We start from the raw sequence: 22,789 nt of genomic DNA on the forward strand, positions 1-22,789 counted from the left end.
CTTGAATTAACTGCGGAACAGACCTCCACCATTTCAGCGCTCAAAACAGGCAGTTGATCAAAGGCTTTTGGCATCCTGTAAAGTGAACAGGATATCCCCTAAAGAAACCCCACAAGAGGCAGAGGCCGTCATAAAGCCCTGAACAGCCTCCAGCAACTCCTACGCTGCTGGGACCAAAATAGCTCACGAAGCATTCCTGCCGCCTCCTTGTGAACTGTGTGGAAAGGAACACTGGTCACGAATTCTTTGTTCCAGCCACCCCCACGCACGAGGACAGCCACAGGGACTGCGGTGGCATCTTGGAATCTGGAGAACAGCATGTCACAGGCTACACATCATACTTCTTCTGTACCAAGTGTTGTCTTCATCCAAAATTAGAGGGTTTTAAACAAATGCAAAGAAACAGAAAATGGTCTTTTTAATTAAGAGATAAAATGAGAGTGATTTGAGCTTAGCAGAGTATGGGGGCCAGATCATAAAATATCTCATATGCCAAGCTTAAAAAGTGTGAACTTTATTGTGTCCGTGGGGAGGTTTGGTAGTGTTTGAAACAGGAAGGTGACACGATCCACTTATTATCTTGCTTGTTAGAGACCATATGACTAGTTACAATCTGGCTGATAGAATAGACTGAGGAGTGGTGGTGCCGGGCTCTGCTGATAGTACCCTCCCACCCCATCCTGGTTTCTTCTTTGCTGGTAGAGCTCCTCCCACTCTGAAGGCTGGAAATGCCTAAGAGTCACTTTCCCTGCTTCCCTTGCATGTAGAGCATGGATGAGCGTGTGACCCAGTCCTGGCTAGTGGGACCTGAAGGGGAGTCTGCTGGGGGAGTCTGCAAAAGGTTTTCCTCCAATCAAAAGATGCATAAAAAGAAATCCCGCTTGGGCACCTGGGTGGCTCAGTCTGTTAAGCATCTGCCTTTGGACTCGGGTCATGATCCCAGCGTCCCTCCCACTGAGTAGGGAGCCCACTTCTCCCTCTCCCTCTGGTTCTTCCCCTGCTTGTGCTCTCTCTGTCAAATAAATAAATAAAATCTTTTTAAAAAGAAGAAGAAATGGGGGCGCCTGGGTGGCTCAGTGGGTTGAGGCCTCTGCCTTCGGCTCAGGTCATGGTCACAGGGTCCTGGGATCGAGCCCCACATCAGGCTCTCTGCTCAGCAGGGAGCCTGCTTCCTCCTCTCTCTCTCTCTGCCTGCCTCTCTGCCTACTTGTGATCTCTATCTGTCAAATAAATAAATAAAATCTTAAAAAGAAGAAGAAATGGCCTCACTCCCTCCCCCCTCCCAGATGTGGTCCTGTTTGCATGTAATGCCTGGAGCTGCCACCATGAAAAGGGAAAAGCCTGATACATCAGGCATGGTAGAGCAGAAAGATGGAAGTATAACATCATTGAGCCACACAGAACAAAATTCCCTCTGGGGATAATAGAGGCTTGTTATCTAAGCCACTTTTACTAGGATATTCTGTTACTGGTACCCTAAAGCCGCTCAGCTGAAGGAAGCATTAACAAAGTCACCAACACAAGTTAATGTGATATTATTAGACGATATTAAAAAAGGCACTTTCCTTCAGATATTTATTTGAAATAAATGAGCCTCTTAAAATTGCGAATAATTAGCTACCATATTAACTGTTCATTATGCATTTTGGGTGCTCAAGCAAGAAACTACACAGCTTCCCAGATGGCATGTCTTATCATTTCTCTACTTAAAATGATATTTTTCTCATTGTCTTCTCGCATTCGCACTCTTCCCCTAGTAAACACTGAAAACTTTCTCCCAGTTTTTCACAAGGCGGCAATTCTCTTTTGGTGAAGGTCTCTCTGTAATAAAGTCCTGACAGTCAAAATACATTATGTAAGGAGAATCTCGGCATTGTGTAAACAGAAGAATTGCAAGTTCCGGGGCTTCAGACAACAATATAGAATCACAGGATTCTCAAGGTCGGTGATACCTTACAAGTCATCTGTGTAGTAACAGTAGAATTTGAATATAGACAAAAACAAAACATCTAGAGTTCTCTAAGGCCATTAACAATTGTCTCCCTTTCCAAAATCTGATATCCAGTAGTTGGCAACGTTTCAGCAATTCCTCTGGTTCCACCTGAAGGAAACCCCGTTTCTGAAGGAGACATTGGGGTCCTCCAGCTACCACCAGGAGATTCGTTCCTTCCTTGCGGGAATGTTTTACTAAGGATCTATCAGTCGTTGACACTGAGATTTAGTGGATCCACCTTTGTTCTGGAGTTCCTTACAATATTTTCGGAAACACTCAAACAACTTCGCAAATTCAAGTGAGACACACCGAAAGCGTGATGGAGAGCTGGAACTGCCAGATCCAGACGGGGTGAAGGGGGCTGCTCTGGGTTAGACAGAGGGGGTTCTCTCCCATTCCCTTCAGCGCGTATCGACCAAGCGCTCGGGGGCCTGCAAGCGCCTTTGGAGGCACCGCCCCCTCGCCCCAGCAGGTGCGGCCACCCGCGCGCACGGGGATCCGGTTTGGCCGGCGAGGACGCCGAGCGCCCAGGCCCCGAGGCCCCCAGGATTCGCTGCGAGCCGGGCCGCCCCGGGAGGCCGCAGACGGCGGGGGTCCCCGCGGGTCGCTGGCGCGGGAGGAGCGGGGTCGCGCCGGGGAGGCCGGGGTGGGCGGGGCGTGCGGGCGGGCGGGAGCCGCACCTGCGGCCGCGCGGGGGCGGGAGCCAGGTGCCCGCGGCGATCCCGCCGGCCCCGGCGCGGAGCAGGAAGTGGCCTCGGCAGGGCGCGCCTCCTCCGCGGCGCCGGGCGGAGCGGAGGGGCCGGGAGGCTGCCGGAGCCTGAGCCCGCGCGCCGGGAGCGAGCCCCAATGGCCGCCGCCTCCCCTGCGGTGGACGAGCTGTCCCGGAACTTCACCTACTGGGCGCCGGGCGCCGCCAATGGCTCCCTGTCGGGCGCGTGGTACCGCAGGAACCAGGTAAGGGGCCGGCCACCCCCGTCGCCCGCTGGGGACACGGGCGGGGCCGCGGCGCCTCCTGCTCCTCGGCCGCCCGCCGGCCGGCTCTCAGAGCTGACGTGATGTTTCCACATGTTCACTGAACTGCCCCTCATGTGCGACAGCGCGGGGCCCCCTCCGCCGGCCTAACTCTCCCCGGCATCCGCCCCTGGGAGTGGGGCGCCTCCGACCTCTGCGGGGTCATTCCTGGGCCTCTGGGTCCCGCACGATCCCGCCTCTCCGGCCTGAATCCGCCTTCTCCCTGAAGGATTTTCGGAGTGTGGGGTGACTCCCCTCCACCCGTATTCAGTCCCCCTCCATCCCGATCGTTTTACAGTGAAAATAAGTGACACCCCGTTCTCTGAAGCAGGGAACTTGTTAAGGGCTCGCAAATGTCACCTCCGCGCCCCGCAGATGCTCTGCGCGCGCGTGTGTCCCCGCTGGCTCAGCGGGGCGCTTCCATTTCCGTGCAAAGAACACCCGTATTCTTGGGGCTGCAACTGCATGACTCTCTCCTTCTGTTTCACGGGTCCTCTGGAGGAAACATCGTCAGCCTAAACATTGCCAGTTTATGCTGGAAAGATACACCGAAGGAGATCAAAGGGGAGCGGAGCTGCCCATTTATTTTTGTCTTGGTTTAAGATCAGAAAAACGGCCCTGGCGAGCCCTTCCTCTAGCCGCCTGTATATTCTTTTAAATGGGGGCTAGCGATCTGCGTGGAGTGGACCCCGAGCTTCCTCCTGGGTGCATAAGTGTGTTACTTTTTTCTTGCCCTTTAATAAATCCGTGGGCCTTTTGGTTCACAACAAAGTAATCATAAAATATTTGTTACTGTTGAGCTAAGTCGTCTTTAACCAATAATCAAAGGTCTAGAATTCCTTTAAGAACACTTGAAGTGTTTTGAATGCTAATTTCTAAAACATCAAAATTTTGTTTTCAGAAATTTAACACAAAATTATTTATATAAAGACAAAATAAGCATGTGTCCACCTTATTCGTTTTCAACAAAGGAGAGGGTATTGCTTTAAGTCTGTTTTGCCATAAAACGCACTAACGTAGGAAAAATGAGGGGACTCAGAGCCTGTTGGTGGCTGTGTGTAATCTAGTCCACGTCTTCCTTGACAGGATTTACGAAGAAAAGAATTGCTTCTTATGGAAAGCTCTTTGAGTCTATCTGTTAAATTATGTTTATGCTAGTATATATTATAAACATGCTCTAATGTGCTTATGCTAGAAGCACTCCCAGGAAAGGTTTAAGAATGAACTTTTTTTTCTTTTGGTAAAGAAATTAGAGGCTTAGTAGTTGTGACTTACAATGGCATCATCTGAAACAGGAGAAAACATTGTTCTCATAGTTGAAACTCCTGTAGTCAGTTTTCCTTGCTATTTCCTGGAATTCAAGATTGTCTTGGCTCTCTTAACATCAAAACAGATTACCACGTGACCTAAATGTGGGGACCTAATTTGACGTTTGCAAGGCCTAACTTGCCTTTGACAGTATATATTTGTACAGGTTTAAAAGGGTGTGTCCAGGATATGCTAATTGAAATTACTCAGCGGACATATAAACTATAGCTAGTTTGAGATAAGATTGTATCAACTTTTCCCATTATTCTGCAAATTTAGGCCATCTTATAAGACTTAGAAGAGTGTGAAAATTGATTTTTTTAAATTCACTCAGCAAACATTGTATTGCCTGCCTCTAGTACGGGCCAGACCAGCAAAAATAAAATGGACCCTAATTTTTTTTTTTTTCCCTGCCAAATGTAGATGACTGAAAATGGGAGCAGCTCCAGAAAAACAAAGTTTGAGGTATCAGTTTAGGACTCTCACACTCAAAATTAGCCTGGGATGCTGGGTAGTCATGGTTTAATCAGTTTTATCACAACTGAACTACTTGATGACAGTGTGTATTCACCCAGAACCCAGCTCTCTGGATCTTTCCACGTGAAACCATCAGACTGATAAATTAGCCTTACTCCTAGAGAAAGACCAATCCTCTCACATAACAGCTGGATATTTAACAGTAGTCTCTTAGAATCAACATTGTCCAAGGTAAAGGTGTGAGTGCTTCTATAGGAAGAAATCCTGAAGCAGATAGAAAGTGGGAAAAATGTTTTGGGAAGCCAGAGAAGTGAGGCCTTTGGCCCTTTTTTGTTACTCAAGCGTTTGTCTATGGAAGCACAGGTACAGAGGAGTTCTGCCAGCATATTTTCTTCATGTTTGATCCACAAGTTTTCAGTATAAAAGGGTAACATTTCTGAGATGGTTATCAAGCCCCCTGCCTAGTGTGAAACATGTGTATATATTCACTCTTTTTTCCAGGAGTGTTATTAGGTGGTTGGGTAAATGAGCTATGCTGATACCTTCAAAACAAGGTAGTATGTTTTAAGTATCATCTGAGTGATATAAAGTCCTGTGGAAATTTGGAGCGAGGTGGCTTTGCACAGGGGCCATCAAGGATGTTTTGTGGAAAGGTGGTGTTTCAGCTGGGCGCTTATGGGTGGACAGAGTTTCACTCTGGGAGTGCACAGGTGGAGGAACGTCTGGAGACCAAGGATAGCCCATGTGGCCTGGAGGTGACTTTCTAACTATTTTTGTATCTAATGTGGAAATTGGGCCATTCTGGTTGCAGTGGAGAACGGAGACTGTAAAGTGGAAATATAATTTGGGGTCTTAAGTGTACTCATGGATTGCCTTGAAGGACTAGTTAAGAAGTTTGGACTTTTATCTTGTAGGCAACAGTGAGCCCTTTTTGGGTTTTTTTGTTTTGTTTTGTTTTGTTGTTGTTGTTGTTGTTTTTGGCAAGCAATGTGAGAATCAAATCAAATTAAATAAAAGAAATTTAACTTAGGGTTAGCAAAGCTGATTCAGAGGCCTCTAATTGGCTAAATCTGGCCCACAGATGTGTCCTGTTTGACCTGCAGAGAGGCTTAAAAAAATGTGTAATACATTGCCAGCATTTAAAAGCAAGTAGATCATATATAAAGTTTCAAGTGCCAGTGATGTCTTTAAATGTTAAAAGTTCTAGGAGCACTTGGCTCTCTCGCCCAGGTAACTGTGCTGAAGTTCAGTTTAGAACAGCTGTGCTCCCCACCTAAGCCCCTCCCTTTACTCTCATCTCTAACCTACTAGTCTCTGTAGGCACTTAATTGCAACCAGTGTTAGGAGCTGTAGTCTAGTCTCTGCTGTGAATTAGTGTGTGCATGGGCTTCAGTTTTCTCTCCAGGAAAACAGGGTTGTAATAAAGGATCTCGGGTCTGCCTTTTGCTATCTGATTGATTAAATAGTGCCAAACCAAGACTGTGGAGAGAATGGACAGGATAGGATGAACGTGGGAAATATTGTGAACAAGGGGTTTTGTCCCTGGTTCTTAAAATTTAAGGATATTGCTAAGTATCTAAATTCACAAGGACATTGTCAAAATGGTTTATTCTGCATAGGATGAAATGAAAATTTAGAATTTTTTATCTCCCTTATTTGAACTTTTGATTTTCAATGGTTTGAGTGTTTAAAGTCAATGTATTTAGTCAATGTATTTATTTGGCCAGGAAGAGGCAAAGTCAAGAGACCACATTTGTTATACATTTACTATGTAAATAACACTTTGTAACTATTTATGTAACACTTTGTAACTATTATCTCAGTGGAGCCCCCAACAACACGTCTAGCAGCCTCACTGTTCATGTAAGGAAACCCTAAATAACTTGCCCCAAGATCAAATAGCAAGTAAGAGTAACTACACAGCTCTCCTTTTCCTAGGCCATTGCTTAGAAACTATGGCTTGAAAGAATGTGGCGGTGAGAGAAAGGAATGAGTGTATCTTATTTCATTGCACTAAAGAAAATCGTATTGAGTTTTATATCGCCCATTTATTGATTTTGCTTTGCTATGCTACTATCTATTTCTTTTCTGCTGGTAGCTGCATCTCTGTCTCTTGAAGAAAGAAAAGTGCCAAAATTTACAGATAACTAAAGTGCTGGGTAGAGATTGCTGGTCCTTTCCATTTCCTTCCCAAGGAAAAAAAAATCCCTTTTTTGTTTCATTTATGCTTATTGATTTTTTTTTTTTTTTTGCCTTCCTTATATATCCAACATGGCATTTTCCTGTTACCAGATTTTCTACAAGATGTATATATGGGGCAGCAAGAGGAAGGAAGAAACAGATTACCTCAAAACAACTATATCAAAGCTTTTCTAAAAACAAAATAAATCATCATCATCATCATCATCATCCCACAGTTTTTGTCAGAGGCAAAGAGTCTTACTGCTGCTGTGAATTTGGCAGACAAGATGTTTGCATGTCATTCTACCTGATCTCCTCCTTATGGCTTGATTTATACTAACTAGTTATAATATTTGTATTGATGCAATCCCAAAATTCAGGCCATGGGAAACTTTGCCATTTTACAGGTTGAAATGGCTCCATTTCTTTAGAAATCATTTTTACAAGAAAGAAAAGGGAGAGAATGGAGAAGTTGTAAATTAAGAGACCTAAAAAACCTATAGATTTAAAAAAAAAAAAAAACCTTCGACTATAGTGTTGAAGGATACCCACTTGGGTGATGAAACTATAAGGGAAGGCAAGAAAATTATTGCAGTAAAGTTGAGCCAGTGGTTTCTTGTGGGAACGGAGCTGGTGTGATGAGATGGGGTGAAGGGAGGGCTTTGGGTGGGTGCTTCATTTCTTTTAGTGTCTTTATCTGGATGGTGTTATAAGGGTGTTTGCCTTATAATAATTCATTTTAGTGATTTATTGATCTGTATCCTTCTCTTTGCAGTTTATATCTCTTTTCTATAATTTTTTTTACATTTTATAAATATTATTAGCATTGCAATAACTGTTCAACTTGCATGTTTTACCCAGGTAGATAATAGTGTATACCATATTCACCTTGTGGGAAGTCTGCTTAAACAAGCAATTGAGAATTACTTAAACAATTTCTTTTAAAAATGATGATGACTGTTCAAGTTGGCATTTGAGAGTTTTACCATGGAAAGGATGGTGTTTCCCCAAAGCCCTCCTTTCTGTTTTTGTATAGTGCAGTTTTAAAACTCAGCCTTTTTACCAGAGGTATTGACAAGTTTCTTAATTTCTCCAAATCTGGCTGTCTCTATTGACATGGTAATAATAATACATACATACATACCTTGCAGAGTTGATGTAGGAATAGAATAATGTGACCTATGTCTGAAAGTTAGCAAAGTGCTAGACACAAAGAAAGTACTCGAATAAATACTAGCTATTATTACTAGTAATATTACAGTCAACCTGTTTTATAGGAAATGTCATAAAATAATATTTCTGATAATTAGTAATTATTGGACTTAGCTCATTGCAAATGGAAATAAGAGGAATCATGTCGGATATTTGATGTAACCTTTCTTTTTTTAACCTAAAGCTGCGATTTCTCTGTATCTAGCACCTTCCTCACTCCCTTTGGTGTTTCCCTCCCCGTCACTCTGCAAACACATTCACATTCCGGAGCACTTCTTAACTGCACTACTTTCCTAATTGGAACACTTGTTATTTTGTAGTACTAAGGGAGGGATTCTTCCTCTGTCTTCTGCCACTTCCCAGACTACTGGGCTGGGGAGATGGGTGTGTGGCACTGGGAACCATGACAGAGGGCTTAGGTAGCAGTAGTGTGATCATATTACAGACACTGATTGTTTAACTTAACCAGCAAGACCAGCACTCCCAGCCTGGGAGGGCTCAGATGCTGTTAATTTTGAGATTGCAATGGCATTTTATTTTAGCTTGGGTTTGCCTGTTTGTTTATTTGGTTTTTTCCTGAAGGTCCAGTATCACTCTATTCCATTTACACCTCTTTATAACTCATCTCCCACTATGTTCCCACTATGTTCCAGATAGACTTATATTTTTCCGTAAAGTCAGAGCTCATCTCCCAGTCCTTCCTGGTTCTCCAGAAATCCCTGATGGCCTGGCTGCTGACGGATAACATTCCACTTCCCCTCACACAGTTCTTAACATATGCCTTTTCTTGTCACTTGCCCCGCCCTTGGTCATTCTTCCAGTGGCCTCCTGTCATCTTTGGCACATATCAAGAGGTGTGGACTGTCTCCTTATGTAAATACAAGCTAACATATGCTTAGTCCTGAGTGCCACACCTCATCAAAGATTGTGTTTGTCCTGGCTGCACTCCTTCAGAGATCCTGGCCTTGACATGTCCTCCCAAGGTCTGCCTGCCTGCAGCCTCAGCCCTGGTTTCCGAAGTCCCCCACCCCTCCTTCTTCATACCTCTCCAACTGGCTTCTTCTTGCAGTAATTTGGACCACTGGCCAAACTAAGTTTGCTATAGGAGTCTGTCTGTCTTCCAGCTTAACTTGGTTTCCCTAACCAAGAATGCTTTGTAATTAAGAGGCATTAGTGTGCAGGTCACAGGAAACCTGACACTAACTGGCTTACACAACGAAGGAAATTAATCAGCTTAACATGAGAGTCCAGGAGAAAGCCGGGTTCAACCAAGGCCTGACCCAGAGGTTCTGACGACATGGTGCAGGCCCAGTACCTCACTGTCCTCTTCACCTTTTGTTCCTTAGAATTTGTTGTTTCCACTTTTAGAGACTCACCCCACTAGCCCACATTCTTCCTTCCACTTCCAGGAGAGGAAGCTTGACTTTCTCCACCAATGAAAATAAATGGGCGTTAGCCTGACTGGACAAGGTTAGGTCCGTGGCCTTTCCCATACCAGTCATGAAGGCCAGAGTTACTGGGTTTGGCCTCCCCAAAGAACATGGGCACCTTTAGGAAGGGCTTGCCAAAAGAGGGGTCCTGTAACTAAGAGAAGGGCATACCGCGTGGTCCTAACAACAATGTCCTCCTATGGATTATTGTCGACTTGGGCAACTCTCAAACTAACACCCTTCTCAGCTCATGTAGGACCTTCCCTTTTTGTCTCCTGCCTCACATGGGCAGCCCTGAGAAGCTGCCCACTATTTAGCCTGCCTGCCTTTGTGGGTGAGACCTAAGGAGACAGGATAATCTCCTTAAAAGCTCAGATTATAGGATCAACTTCTGAAATATTTTTATTAGCATCATGTCAAGTAAGTGGTGACTTATTTCTAAATTCTAGATTTACCCCCTAAGATATTGCCCAAAAAAATAAATAAATAAATAAATAAATAACCTGAAAAATAAAAACCAACAAGCAATCTTCAAAGAGTTCCTGTCTTTCCTACCGATGGAAAAGTCAAAGGGAGTCATCTGGCAAAGGTAGTATCCCTTGCTTTATCTCTATCTTGCCTATACTTGCTTAGAAATTTCTTTATCATCAATAATCACCTCTTCGGTAACTTGGAAACTCCTAAAAGTTTAGTGGATTTAGATGGAAAAGGTATCATGTATGAGTGCAATGCTATATGGGATCCTAGAAGCCGTGTTAGCATTTCCAATAGTTTATTCAAGTTTAAGGTGAATCCTGTGGATTCTGGTGTTGTGGCGGGGGGGGGGGGGTGTCTTTATTTCTTCTTCAGCCTCTGGGCTTGCAAATCTCTGATTGTTCCAGGGATGTTAGGGACATAGCTGCACTGTGTCCCCTGCTGTCACAGCCCATGTTAAGCTCCATCAGCAGATCAACAAATGAAGACCTAAAATGCAATCAGCATTTCAGACAATAAAAATCACAAGCAGAGAGCTGTTCTTAATGGATAGAGTTAGACAGTGATATCACAGAAATCAGAAAACATGGACTATGTCCTCAAAATGTTGCTATATATATGTGACATACATTGTGTGTGTGTGTGTGTTTGTGTGTGTGTGTGTGTATGAAAGAGGGAAAGGGACAGGGAGAGAGAGAATTCTTTATAATTACTTGATAAACAATATTTGGAGGACTGGCATGAAGCTGCCCTCGCCTATACTATCTGATAGACTATTTCCATTAAGCTTCCAGACTAACAAAGCCCAGGTGTGTAATGGTAAATAAGAACGCCAAAGCAGAAGAGGAAACTAAAATGCACCTTTGGATGTGGCTGGCTGAGTCACAGCAGTGGAGAAACGAGTGGTTCTTTGTGGGCAAGGTACAAGCAGACCTTGTGTTATAAGCAGCTGCTGCAGCCATAACGTTGAGAATAATCATGAGTTACATGTAGTGTTTTATTAATCTTTGGAACAACATTTGCACACCCAAATCACCGTCACCATCATTGGCCGGGAAGGAGGAGCTTGCCGATAGGGGAAATTATCTGGGCTACGAGGAGTGGCCCTTTGGAGGCGATGGAGAGTGCAAGTCACAATGCCTAAACGGTGTAGAAAACTGGAACTTGATTCCTGCTTTGCTGTCAGAAAGATCTGGTCTAATGGGTGGCAAGGGCCACAGGCGTCTTGGCAGAAGTCTGTCAGAGAGCAGCAATGTCATTATCTCTCCCTCCTACTGAGGCAGAAACTCACCCATTGGCTGATACCTGACATAGACCATAGAGTTCAGTGTCCAGGGGGGATGGAGAGCTCAAGGCAGGCATCGCTCTTCAGAAAGACAGATACTCCAGAAACCCAGGCAGGTGTGAGGGAAGGATTTAACAACTACAAGAATTCTCAGGTTCCCAGCTTTTGGGTAGAAAGCCTCTTTCAGCCTGGGCTAGCCCCACAGAAGGCAGACTACAATCCTGCTTCTTCAAAAACAAGGGATTACAGAGTTTTTAAATTATTATGAATATGCTCTTGCAAAATTTGAAAGTTATGGGACCTTAGATCTATCTGGATAGAAAAATAGCATTCTTTGTGTTTAGCATGTCTGCCCTTGTTTCAAAATTCCCCTCACAACCTTCTAGGGGGTTGATTTGTTTTATAATAGAACCAAATTTTAAGACTTGCTGAACCAGTATCTCACCTTTCTCGACAATTGTTGCTCTCCTTTTAAGAAAGTGTTAAAAGTCCCCAAAGGATGTGTTGTTAAATATATTACTTTTCCCATAATTTTTTTCTACTGAAACTTAAATTTCTCAAAGGCAAAAGGTTTATCCTTAATGGAGTTTATAAAAATAATGAATGTACAATTATGTAAGTCAGTGTGTTCCCAAGCAAGAGACAAGATGTAATAGTTCTTAATTATATGGGAAGGCAATATGTTGGGCTTTTTCTGCCTAGGTTTTAAGGTTGATTACAAATTGGCATGTAACCACTTGTAAGAATAGCAACGATAGACTGTGTTATGTAACCCAGATCTATTCTGTGGCTTTAAATCACCCGATTTGAATCCAGTGCCATGAGATTTTCTCAGGATGGAAAGGTAATGACCTTATAGCATACAACAACCGAGATAACGAATTAAAAATCTGTATCTGAACATTTTCTTTCCTTCTTTCTTTCTTTCTTTTTTTTTTTTTCACATATGGTATTATGGTCTTAACTCCGTTTGGGTTAGTATTGCAGACAACTCAGTTATCTGCAAGGGCAAAGGAAATCCGTGATAAGAATAGCCAACCCATTCGGTAATCCAATGGCATTCTATGCTTCAGGTTGTCTCCAGTGTTTAACCATGATGAATATGAATATTGATTCTCCATGGCCCTGTTGTAATTAACTCTCCCATTGCCCCTACTTCTCTGAACTCCTGACGTTGTCTCCTAAATGGTTTTCCTGTTCTTTGGTCTTGCTCCATGCCAGTCCATCCTCACACGGTAGCCAGGAGGAATCTTCTTCCAAGTCAAATCTGGATCTTTCCTCTAGTTTGGAGTCTTTTGTGCCTCTTATAGATTCATGGCAGATAACGGCTCCTGCCTGCCTCTCCGGTCCAGCTCTCCTGGCATCTTCTACTGGAAGGCCCTTCAGGCACCCTGTTGACTGCAGATTGGATTAAGTTAAAGATCTTGAGATCGGAAGACTCTCCTGGATTATCTGGATAGATGGTAAATGCCACTTTAATATAAGAGGGAAACAGGGAGATTTCATACAAAAAAAAAAAAAAAAGAAGACGGTGATGTGGCCATAGAGATAGAGATTAGTGATAGAACCATAAACCAACGATAGGCCAGTAGCCACCAGAAAATGGGAAAGGCAAGAAACAAATTCTCCTCTAGAGCCTTCAGAGGGAACGTAGCCCTGCCATCTTGATTTCAGCCCAGCGAAATTGATTCTGGGTTTCTTGCTTCCCAAACCGTGAAAGAATACATTTCTGTTATTTTAAGGCACCGAGTTTGTGGTAATTTGTCATCACAGCCATGCCTGTGGCTAATATACTCTCCAAGCTAGGTAGATTCGCACTCTGCCCCTTCCATTCCCATGGGTTCTGTAGAGCATCTACCTCTATGACATATTTAACAGGTAGTAGTCTGTTATCAGGTGCTTTTTCTTCTTCTGAGCTCCTCAAGGATCCTTTGCATCCTCAGGTCCTGACATAGAACCCAACATTTGGCCGTTTGCCGAATAAACCCCAAATGGATGCATGACCGAATGAATACCTCTGTTGTGAGCATCCTCGAGTCGTCTCTGCCGTACTTACCATTTTCTCTCCGACCCCTTGCATTTCCTGTCCTTTTCCTCCACATTGTGTGTTTCTCCCAAGCAGTATCTGCATGTGGTTTTCAATCGTGCAATTGTTTTATTTTCCCGCCGTTTAAGATCGTTCCTTGGTTTGGCCGGCTTGCTTTATATTTCTTGCTTTTCTTATTATCATCTCCTCTTTTAACTCTTTTTAAATGAATCCATACTCCCTTTAACGTCATTGAGTCTGTAAAGCAGTTTTTTTTTTAACTTTTTAGTTTGAAAATTTTCCAACTTGCAGAAAGGGAGGAAGAGTAGAGCAGTAAATACCAGGTGTCCTTCAGCTGCAGATTCACTAGTTGTTAACACTGGGAAACATTTGTTTGTTCTTTCTCTCTCTGTGTATTTTTTTTTCACCTTGTACTGTAATATACCATTTCAAAGTAAGTTGTATACACTATGAGTCTTCACGCCTAGTATTTAGTATTACAAAGTATTACCAAGAATTTGGATGTCCTCCTGTCCCTTCCTGACTGTTCTGGAGGTGAGGGAATTGTCTACCAGTTTCCAAGATGCAAACGCAAAACAATCCCAGCTCATTCCTAAGAGTTTCCCGTGACATGGGGTGAACTGAACACCCATTTCTCAGACATGCCATCTCCTTACAGATTGAGGTTCTTAGGGTCATTCCCGCAGGGACTAGTTGACCTAAATCACTCAACCTGTGGTATTTCCAGGACTAAAAACTAAATCTGTCACTTGCGTGCTCAGGCCTGTTTTACTGCCTGGAACAGGAGACATAGCATTATTCCAGTTGCAAGGTGAATACGACAATTACAGCATTCCAAACTAGCTCTGAATCTATGGTTCTTTTGAACCACACACTAGCTCTATTGGGGTAGAATTTATGTTCTGAAGGCAGAGCCAGGAATATGTTTGAGTTCAAAGTCAGAAACAGGACAGACTATTCGCAATTCCACATACCCGTGTTATACCCCACCTCCATCTGGCCAAACCACCCCACCCATGGATTATAGGTCAATAACTTTATGCAAAATATCTAAAGAACACTCTGGCACAAAAAGTAGGATAGAAGATTGTTATTCCAAATAAAACAAAAACATCCTTGATACTTATCAGTGCTGATATTTTGAATCTCATTCCAGATAAATTGCTTGCTCTGGCTCCCACCATCTGTTTGCCAAGACATCCTGGAAAAGTCAGGAATTAAGCTACAGTGGTGACAAGAGAGAGCACTGAACAAATTAAGGGCATCTTTCTGTGTGTCCGGCCTGTACTTCTAACTGCATTATTGAGCAGTGGAGAAACCTTTCCTTTTGATTATTATCTTTGCTTTATTTGACTTGCGCTGAGAAAAAGAAACAGATTTTGCGATTTAAAAATTGTAGTAAATTGACAATGACTAGCCAGAAGGTTACTGATTGCAGTCGGGGAAGACATAGTGATTCAGACATGAACAGGGTGCCTTGGGGCCAAATTTGCCTGCTTCTAGCTATGTGAATTTGCACAAGTCCCTCTCCTTCTCCGGCCTTCTATTCTTTCCTGAGTATCCAAATCAGCAAGGGGAGAGAGGGAGTGGGGGAAGGAGAGGAGATCTAAACTCCCACTAATTCTAAAATGCTAGAAAACAGAAAACACTCTGAGTAAAGTAATGATGTAAATGAGACCTCTTTAATTTAAATGGCAGTTTATAAAGGTCTTCTTACTGTATGCAAATGATACTCCTGACTACAGATGAGGATTTTTGTAGTCATTAAAGTACATTTACCAGAGTCTCTAACCGGAAACAGTGTTTAATACTGGTTACTTCAAGTTACTGTACATTCTTGAAGGTAATTAAACCATCTTCTTTTAAAAACATTGCAAATTTGAAGTATCCCTCCCCTTCAATTAGGGGTATTAATGAGGATTTACTGTATTACTACTATTTACAATCATGTGTGAAATGAATTTAATGAGTATGCAATTAACCTTGAATAATTAGGGAAAGTTTCAGAAAAATGAGAGTAAGATATGCTGAGTTTATCAGGAAACTGTTTCTGACACCTGCTTCAATACTATATATTACTTGTTGTTTGTATGATACGAATTAACTAGATTTTAAACGTTAACAAGCACCTTTTTATTGCACACTAGTGGAAACTCTTCATTGTCGAAATCTGATTTCTGGGATAAGCTTGTGTTCTCACAAAAACTGAGAGCTTGGAATATTTAAACTCCAGCTGATTACAAAGTATTTCCTTTGAGATCCTCCTAGGACCAAAGGCCAAAATGTACTATTTCTAGACAGTTTATAATCAGTTCAAATAGCATTTAATAAGGAACTTCATTCTGTCAGGTCCTATACTAGTGATTAGGGTTACAAAAATGAGTTGACAAGTAAGTCACAGCTCTGCCCTCAAGGAGCTTGTAGTCTGGAGGGAAAATGAACTTGTACAAAATCATCACAATATTGTAGAGTATATGTAGACATAGGAGTATATGAAGACTCAATTCAGAGGAGGGAAGTCAGAAAAGCTCATTTAGAACAGGTCTTCTGTCAGAAGTCAGAGGAAATTGTCTGAAATTCAGTATAAAGAGATAAAGAGTTGGAAATATGATATTAATAGGAAACCAGGAGGATAGTATTTAAGGGTCTAACATTACTAATAACAGGAGTTCTATGTGGAGAGAATAGAACAAAAGGGAGAGGACATTCAAAGAGATAATAGTTGAGAACTTAACCAAATTGGTCAAAGACATGAATCCTCAACTTGAGGAAGCATGAGTCCTAAGCAAAATGTAGTTCACACACCGAAAAACTGTAGTGAAACTGCTGAAAACCAAGGACAAAGAAAATCTTAAGAGCATCCTGAGAAAAATGACAGACCATTTGCAAAGGAACAACAATTAGGTCGACAACCTACTTCTAACAACAAGCCGCACCAGGAGACGATGGAATAATATTGTCAGAGCACTGAATGAAGCAACTGTCAGCCTGCACGCTCAAGGGGAAAGGTAACATAAAGGTATTTGGAGAATGACTGAGAACTAGAATTCAAGGATTTCCTTGAAAGAGCTACTAAAGGTTTCTTCAGAAAGGACACTGAACCCAGAAAAAAAATTAAGATATCAGAATATAATATCCAAAAAATAGGAACAACCCAAATGTCCACCAGCTGATAAATACATAAATAAAATGTGGTATACCTTATCATGGAATGTTCCATAGCTGTACAAAGGGATGATACAATCTACATACTTGATACATGCTAATACATGTTACAACATAGTAAGCCTTGAAAACAACATGCTAAGTGAAGAAAACTGGACACAAAAGGTCACATATTGTTATGAGTAACTTAACATAACATATTGTTATGAGTCAACTTATATAAATTGTCTACAATAGGCAAATCCGTACAGATGGAAAGTAGTTTGGTGGTTGCTAGGGACTGAGGAGAGGAGGGAATGGGAAGTGACTGTTAATGGGTATAGAGTTTGTTTTGGGGGTGATGAAAATATTCTGAAATCAGTGGTGACAGTTGCATAACTCTGAACATTTTAAAAACTATTAAGTTTACTATTTAAGTTTTAAAGGGTAATCATGATGGTATGTGAATTGTATCTCAATAAAGCTATTTTTTCAAAAGAGCAGTGACGAGCAAAGAGATAAACATGGATGAATAAAGCAAGTATTGATTGTATGACACAATCATAACGATTAATTTGAGGATATAAAAGCAAGGTGGAACTAACATACCATCAATACCCTGTAGGATAGGAGAGGAGAGAATATAGTTAAAGCAAAATGTTTATAATGTTCAGGAGGTTAGAAATATTGATTAACATTAGAAGTTATATCAAGAATGCAAGATAAATTTAATAGAAAAACTGAATTACTCATATATTGCTTTGGGGGTTGTAAAATGGGACAGTTACTCTGGAAAATAGTTTGGCAGTTCTTTTCAAAACTTAAAATAGACTTACCCCATGGTCCAGTTACACTTTTGGCATTTATCCCAGAGAAATGAACTTATTTTCATACAGAACTTGTACACAGTGTTCATAGCAACTTTATTTATACAGCCTCAAACAGGAAACTACTCAGAATGTCATTCAGTGGGTGAATGGTTAAATAAATTGTGGTACCTCCATACTGTGAATGCTACTCAGCATTTAAAAGGAATGGACTGTTGATCCAACAACTTGGATGAACCTCAAAGCTAATGCCAATTTTAAAAGTATATAAACTGCATGGTTCCATTTAAGTAGCACATGTAAATTAATATAATTCTAGAAATGGAGAACAGATTAGTGGTTGCTATAGGTTAGAGATGGGGAGGGGAAGAAGATGGGTATATCAATAAAAGGGTAACACAAGGTAATCTTATGGTAATAGTACAGATGAGTATCTTGTTCTCACATACATCCACATACAAGTGCTAGCATAAATGGTAACATTTGAACAAGATCTTTACAAATGCCGATTTCTTGATTTTGACGTTTCATTATAGTTGTGGAAGATGTTAAATTTGAGGGAAGGCTGGGGGAGGAGTACACAGGACCTACCTTTACATTTCTTTGCAGCCTACTGTGAGTAATTATTAAAAATAAAAAGTTTTTAAGACTTACAGTAATTACTAAAAGAAAATAAATAAAATGTATAACTTCCTAGCTAAAAGAACAGGGGAAGGAAAAAAATAAAGAACGATCAACCAAGATCCAACAAGATTGGGGAAAGGAGAAAATAGAAAGCAAAGAAAAAACAAAATAGCTACAAATACAAAGATGGTAAAAACAAACGAAAGTGTATCTATAATCACAATAAATAAAATGGACCAAACGTCCCATTTAACAGAAAGTCTCAGGTTTTGTTTTTTTAGTTTAGTTATTTTCAATGTGTAAGAGGCCTGACTAAATATAATGACACAGAAATATTGAAAGTAAGTGATGTGGAAAGTGGCAAATATCCAAAGAAAACAGCTATATTATGGTAATATCAGATAAAAGAAACTTTAAAGTGAAAACGTTATTGATATTAAAAGAGTCAATATATAGTGATAAAAGGAACAATTAACTGAGAAGATAAAACAATACTGATCTTTTATATACCAATACTATAACACTTTACATTTTTTAAAGCAAAATTCAATATATTTAAAAGGAAAATGGATAAATCCATGTTCATAGTTAGATTTTTAATATACCTACATTAGTATTAAGAGTAGAAAAGATCTGAGCAATGAATTGATGGAGATAGGTAGATGGATAGATGGATGGATAGGTAGATACCAAAATATATATAGAATGTATTAGCCCAACATACAAGCATACATGGAATACTTATAAAACTTGACCATTCACTATTAGGTCACAAAATAAATTTCAGCTTATACCATATAGTAGGTCAAAAAGCAAGTGTTACTTTACACACAGCATGTTTTCTGCCCACAACTCAATAAAATTGAAAATTGGTAACAAAGTAATAACCAACACCCCTATTCATTTCGAAATATTAAAAAAACAGACCTTTGGATAAGATCAAAGAAAATTGCATACCAAAAGTTAAGCATGAAGCTAAAACAAGAGAGTGTACTTATGGAAAACTGTAGAGCTGCGCTTGTATATATTATTAGATAGGAAGAAAGAGGAAAAGCTAATGGGTTAAGTGTCTAAATGAAGATGAAAAGAAATTCAGTAAACAAGGGTGAAAGCAAATCTAGGAAGGAAAAAAATTGATCTCTGTCAACTTGAGAAGAACCTTATCTCTGGAAGGGAGAAGAGACTGTAAGAAAGCGAGCTACATTGGTGGTATTTTATTTCTTTGGGCCAAAAAAAAAAATTGTAAATACTTTGTGTATTAAAAATAATTCTTTGGGGATGCCTGGGTGGCTCAGTTGGTTAAGCGCCTGCCTTTGGCTCAGATCATGATCCCAGGATCCTGGGATCAAGTCCCACATCAGGGTCCCTGCTCAGCGGAAAGCCTGCTTCTCCTTCTGTCTGCTGCTCCCCCTGCTCATAGATACACTCGCACTCTCTCTCTTTCTCTCTCTGACAAATAAAATCTTTATTTATTTTTAATTTATTTGACACAGAGAGAGAGATCACAAGTAGGCAGAGAGGCAGGCAGAGAGGAGGGGAAGCAAACTCCCCACAGAGCATAGAGCCCAATGCAGGGCCCGATTCCCAGGACCCTGGGATCATGACCTGAGCCGAAGGCAGAGGCTTAAATCACTGAGCCACCCAGGTGCCCCTAAATAAATTAAAAAAAAAAAAAAAAGAATCCGCAGCCAAATCCAAGATGATGTAGATTTATTCCTATGTTTCTTGCTGAGAATTTCATAGTTTTAGCTCTTAACTTGGATCTTTGATTTGAATTAAATCTTATATATAGTTTATGATCAGCAGCTGTACCATTTAACCTCCTCTTCAGCAGCACACATGGGTTCCAATTTCTCCACATCTATCCAACACTTGTTACTTTCTGTTGTTGGTGGTTTTAAATTGTAGACATTCGAATGGGTGTGAAGTGGTATTGTGATTTCAGTTGGCATTTTCCTAGTGATTAGTGCTGGTGAATGTCTTTTCATGTGCCTTTTGGCCATTTGTGTACCTTCTTTGGAGAAATGTCTATACTTGCCTATTTTTAATTGGGCTTTTAATTTATTGTTGAATTATAGGAGTTCTTTATGATGGATATCAATCTTTATGAGATACATGACTCGCAAATATTTATTCCTATTGTGTAGATTGCCTCTTCACTCTATTAATAGTGTCCTTTTAGATTTTATTTATTTATCTGACAGAGATCACAAGTAGGCAGAGAGGCAGGCAGAGAGAGAGGGGGAAGCAGGCTTCCTACTGAGCAGGGAGCCCAATGCGGGGCTCAATCCCAGGACCCTAGGATCATGACCTGAGCCAAAGGCAGAGGCTTTAACCCACTGAGCCACCCAGGCACCCCATATAGTGTCCTTTGTTGAACAAAAGATTTTAATCTTGGTGAAGCCCAGCTTATGTGTTCTTTCTTTTGTTGCCTGTGCTTTTGGTGTCATATCTGAGCAATCATTGCCAATTTCTAAACACTTAGCCTGGTGGTGTTTAAACTACTCAGTGAATGATTTAAAGAACTGAAGTAAGTTATTTCTATTCTACGATTTACTGTTATAATTATGGAAGATTTCATCATCATCCATTCAAACCCAAACTTCTTCTGAATCTTTATTTTCCTGATTACTGCCAAATGCATTCGATTATAAATTGAAAGCATGGAAATAGCACAATTGATTATGATACAGTTTTTCCCCATGAGGAATAGTGATCAAAATTATTGCCAAGTGCCTTTATTAGGAAAAGAAAATTCTTAACTGATTAAAGGCTATGGATATTATATATCAACGATTAAATGGGTTTTCAACTTTTCTGCTTCATTTTTTAAAAACACTGAATTTCACTTCAGCTCATATAATAGAGTTCTAAAACTTCAAAGACATTTTGCATTCTGAAAAGGGTTCCTTGTGGTTATAATATTCATTTGAAATTCAAATAGCTCCTTGGAATTTGAAGCTAGCTAGAAGTTTTGTATTGTTAAAAAAAAAAGAGAGAGAGGGGCGCCTGGGTGGCTCAGTGGGTTAAGCCGCTGCCTTCGGCTCAGGTCATGATCCCAGGTCCTGGGTTCGAGCCCTGCATCGGGCTTTCTGCTCAGCGGGGAGCCTGCTTCCTCCTCTCTGCCTGCCTCTCTGTTTACTTGTGATTTCTCTCTGTCAAATAAATAAATAAAATCTTTAAAAAAAAAAAAGAGAGAGAGAGAGTGAGAGAGACAGGGAAGATCCCTGATACCATTGCTAATTAATACTGCTGTAAGATGTGACACATTTGTACCTAGATAGGAGCAGCAAACACATCTTCTGAAGTCATCAGATAATACATGCATTCTCTATAGTAAACATCTTAGACAATGTGTAAGAACTTATTTTTAAACCTCTTTTTGTTCTGCTTTTAAACCATTATATACTTTTCCCAGCAAGTATTTTTCAAGAGCTCCTAATTTTGTAAAGTAGATGATGTAGATGATCCAATAGAAGCCTAAGACTTGGTCCTCTTCCCTCAACTTGACATTCATCCATCCCTAGAAAGTAATGATGCACAAGACAGTATAAAAGAAGAAATACAAGCATTTACCATATAGAGTCTCAGAAAGTAAGGACGGACTGCTGTGGTATGAACGGGTCTCAAGGAGGTGGACCTCAGCAGGCCAGGAGGGTGAAGTAGGCTGGATGGACTGAGGAAGGGCCTGTTCTCTCTAGGTGAGAGGGGAGATAGGAGCCAAAGTGTGACAGACTGGAGAATGTTGTGTGCTGGGTATCTGAGGTAGAGGGTACATTAAATAAATAGGCTGTGGTCAGTTGTCAGGGCAGAAAGAGGACAGATTATGGGGAGCTGGTATGGAGTTTTATATTCAATGAGCTGACTGCAGAGAAACACTGAGTTCTTGATCAGAGGAGTGGTGGGAAGATGTAGTCTCTCTCCATGGAAATCACAGAACTTTAGAAGTAAAGAGATTTTGGAAACATCTTATTCAACATCTTCTTGTTTCCTGAGGCCAAGGAGCTGAAATAACTTGCTCGGAGTTACCCATTAGAAAATAGCAGATCTGAATCTCAAATACATCCTTTCTTCCAAGGCCAGCGATCTTGCCTTCATTCCACACTCCTCCAGAATATAGTCAGAGAAGGGAGCGAGGGAGACCAGATGGGCAACAATTATGAAGTCCACACTCAAGGCAGTGAACACCACGATCAGAGGCGTTGCTGAGGAAAGTCGACTGAAAGGGCAAATAAGAAGCACCCTAGTGAGAAAAAGTCAGAACCTGGCAACTGTTTTCTTTATTTGAGCCAATGAGGCAAAAATCTACAGAACTCAGTAAAGGATTGTGCTAGTTCTAAAAAATAATATTTGACTAAAGCGAAAAAGACAAATCCTAGTAAAACTACTATTCATAACCCAAATGGCCCTGGCAAATGGGTGCTAAGTAAATATTTGCTAATGAACAAATAAATAAATGTATCAACTTAAATTTTGTTGGTTTTTGTTTTATTTTGGATTTTGGTTTTGGGGGGGAATGTTGTTTAGGAAGTAGCTTACAAGTGTTATTTTAACAAGAAAACATTTTCTTTTACAGACTCACCTGTTGGGAGTTTTGCTAGCCATTTTAGGAAATTTGGTAATGAGTATTTCCCTAAATATTCAGGTAAGAAGTAGTTTATTTTTCTGACTTTGTAGTTTGATCCAGGAACACATTATGACTTTAGGAGGCCTCGGGTACTCCTTGGGATTCTTCCTCCACAAAAATAAACAAGTATATCTTATGACCTCATTGAT

At 41.0% G+C, this 22,789-nt stretch overlaps 1 protein-coding gene across 2 annotated transcripts in view; it reads left to right on the plus strand.

The window, feature by feature from the left end:
* The first annotated feature begins 2,638 nt into the window (after positions 1-2,638).
* Positions 2,639-22,789, plus strand: part of NIPAL2 (NIPA like domain containing 2) — a 75,176-nt gene continuing 55,025 nt past the window's right edge. For both annotated transcript variants that reach the window (XM_047726762.1, XM_047726763.1), the window contains exons 1-2: positions 2,639-2,947; positions 22,590-22,658. In XM_047726762.1, coding sequence (XP_047582718.1) covers positions 2,840-2,947; positions 22,590-22,658 — 177 coding nt within the window. In that variant the 5' untranslated portion in view covers positions 2,639-2,839. The remainder of the gene's footprint in view (positions 2,948-22,589; positions 22,659-22,789) is intronic.

This window comes from Lutra lutra, chromosome 4 (genome assembly GCF_902655055.1).
Source record: "Lutra lutra chromosome 4, mLutLut1.2, whole genome shotgun sequence".
Classification (NCBI taxonomy): Eukaryota; Metazoa; Chordata; class Mammalia; order Carnivora; family Mustelidae; genus Lutra; species Lutra lutra.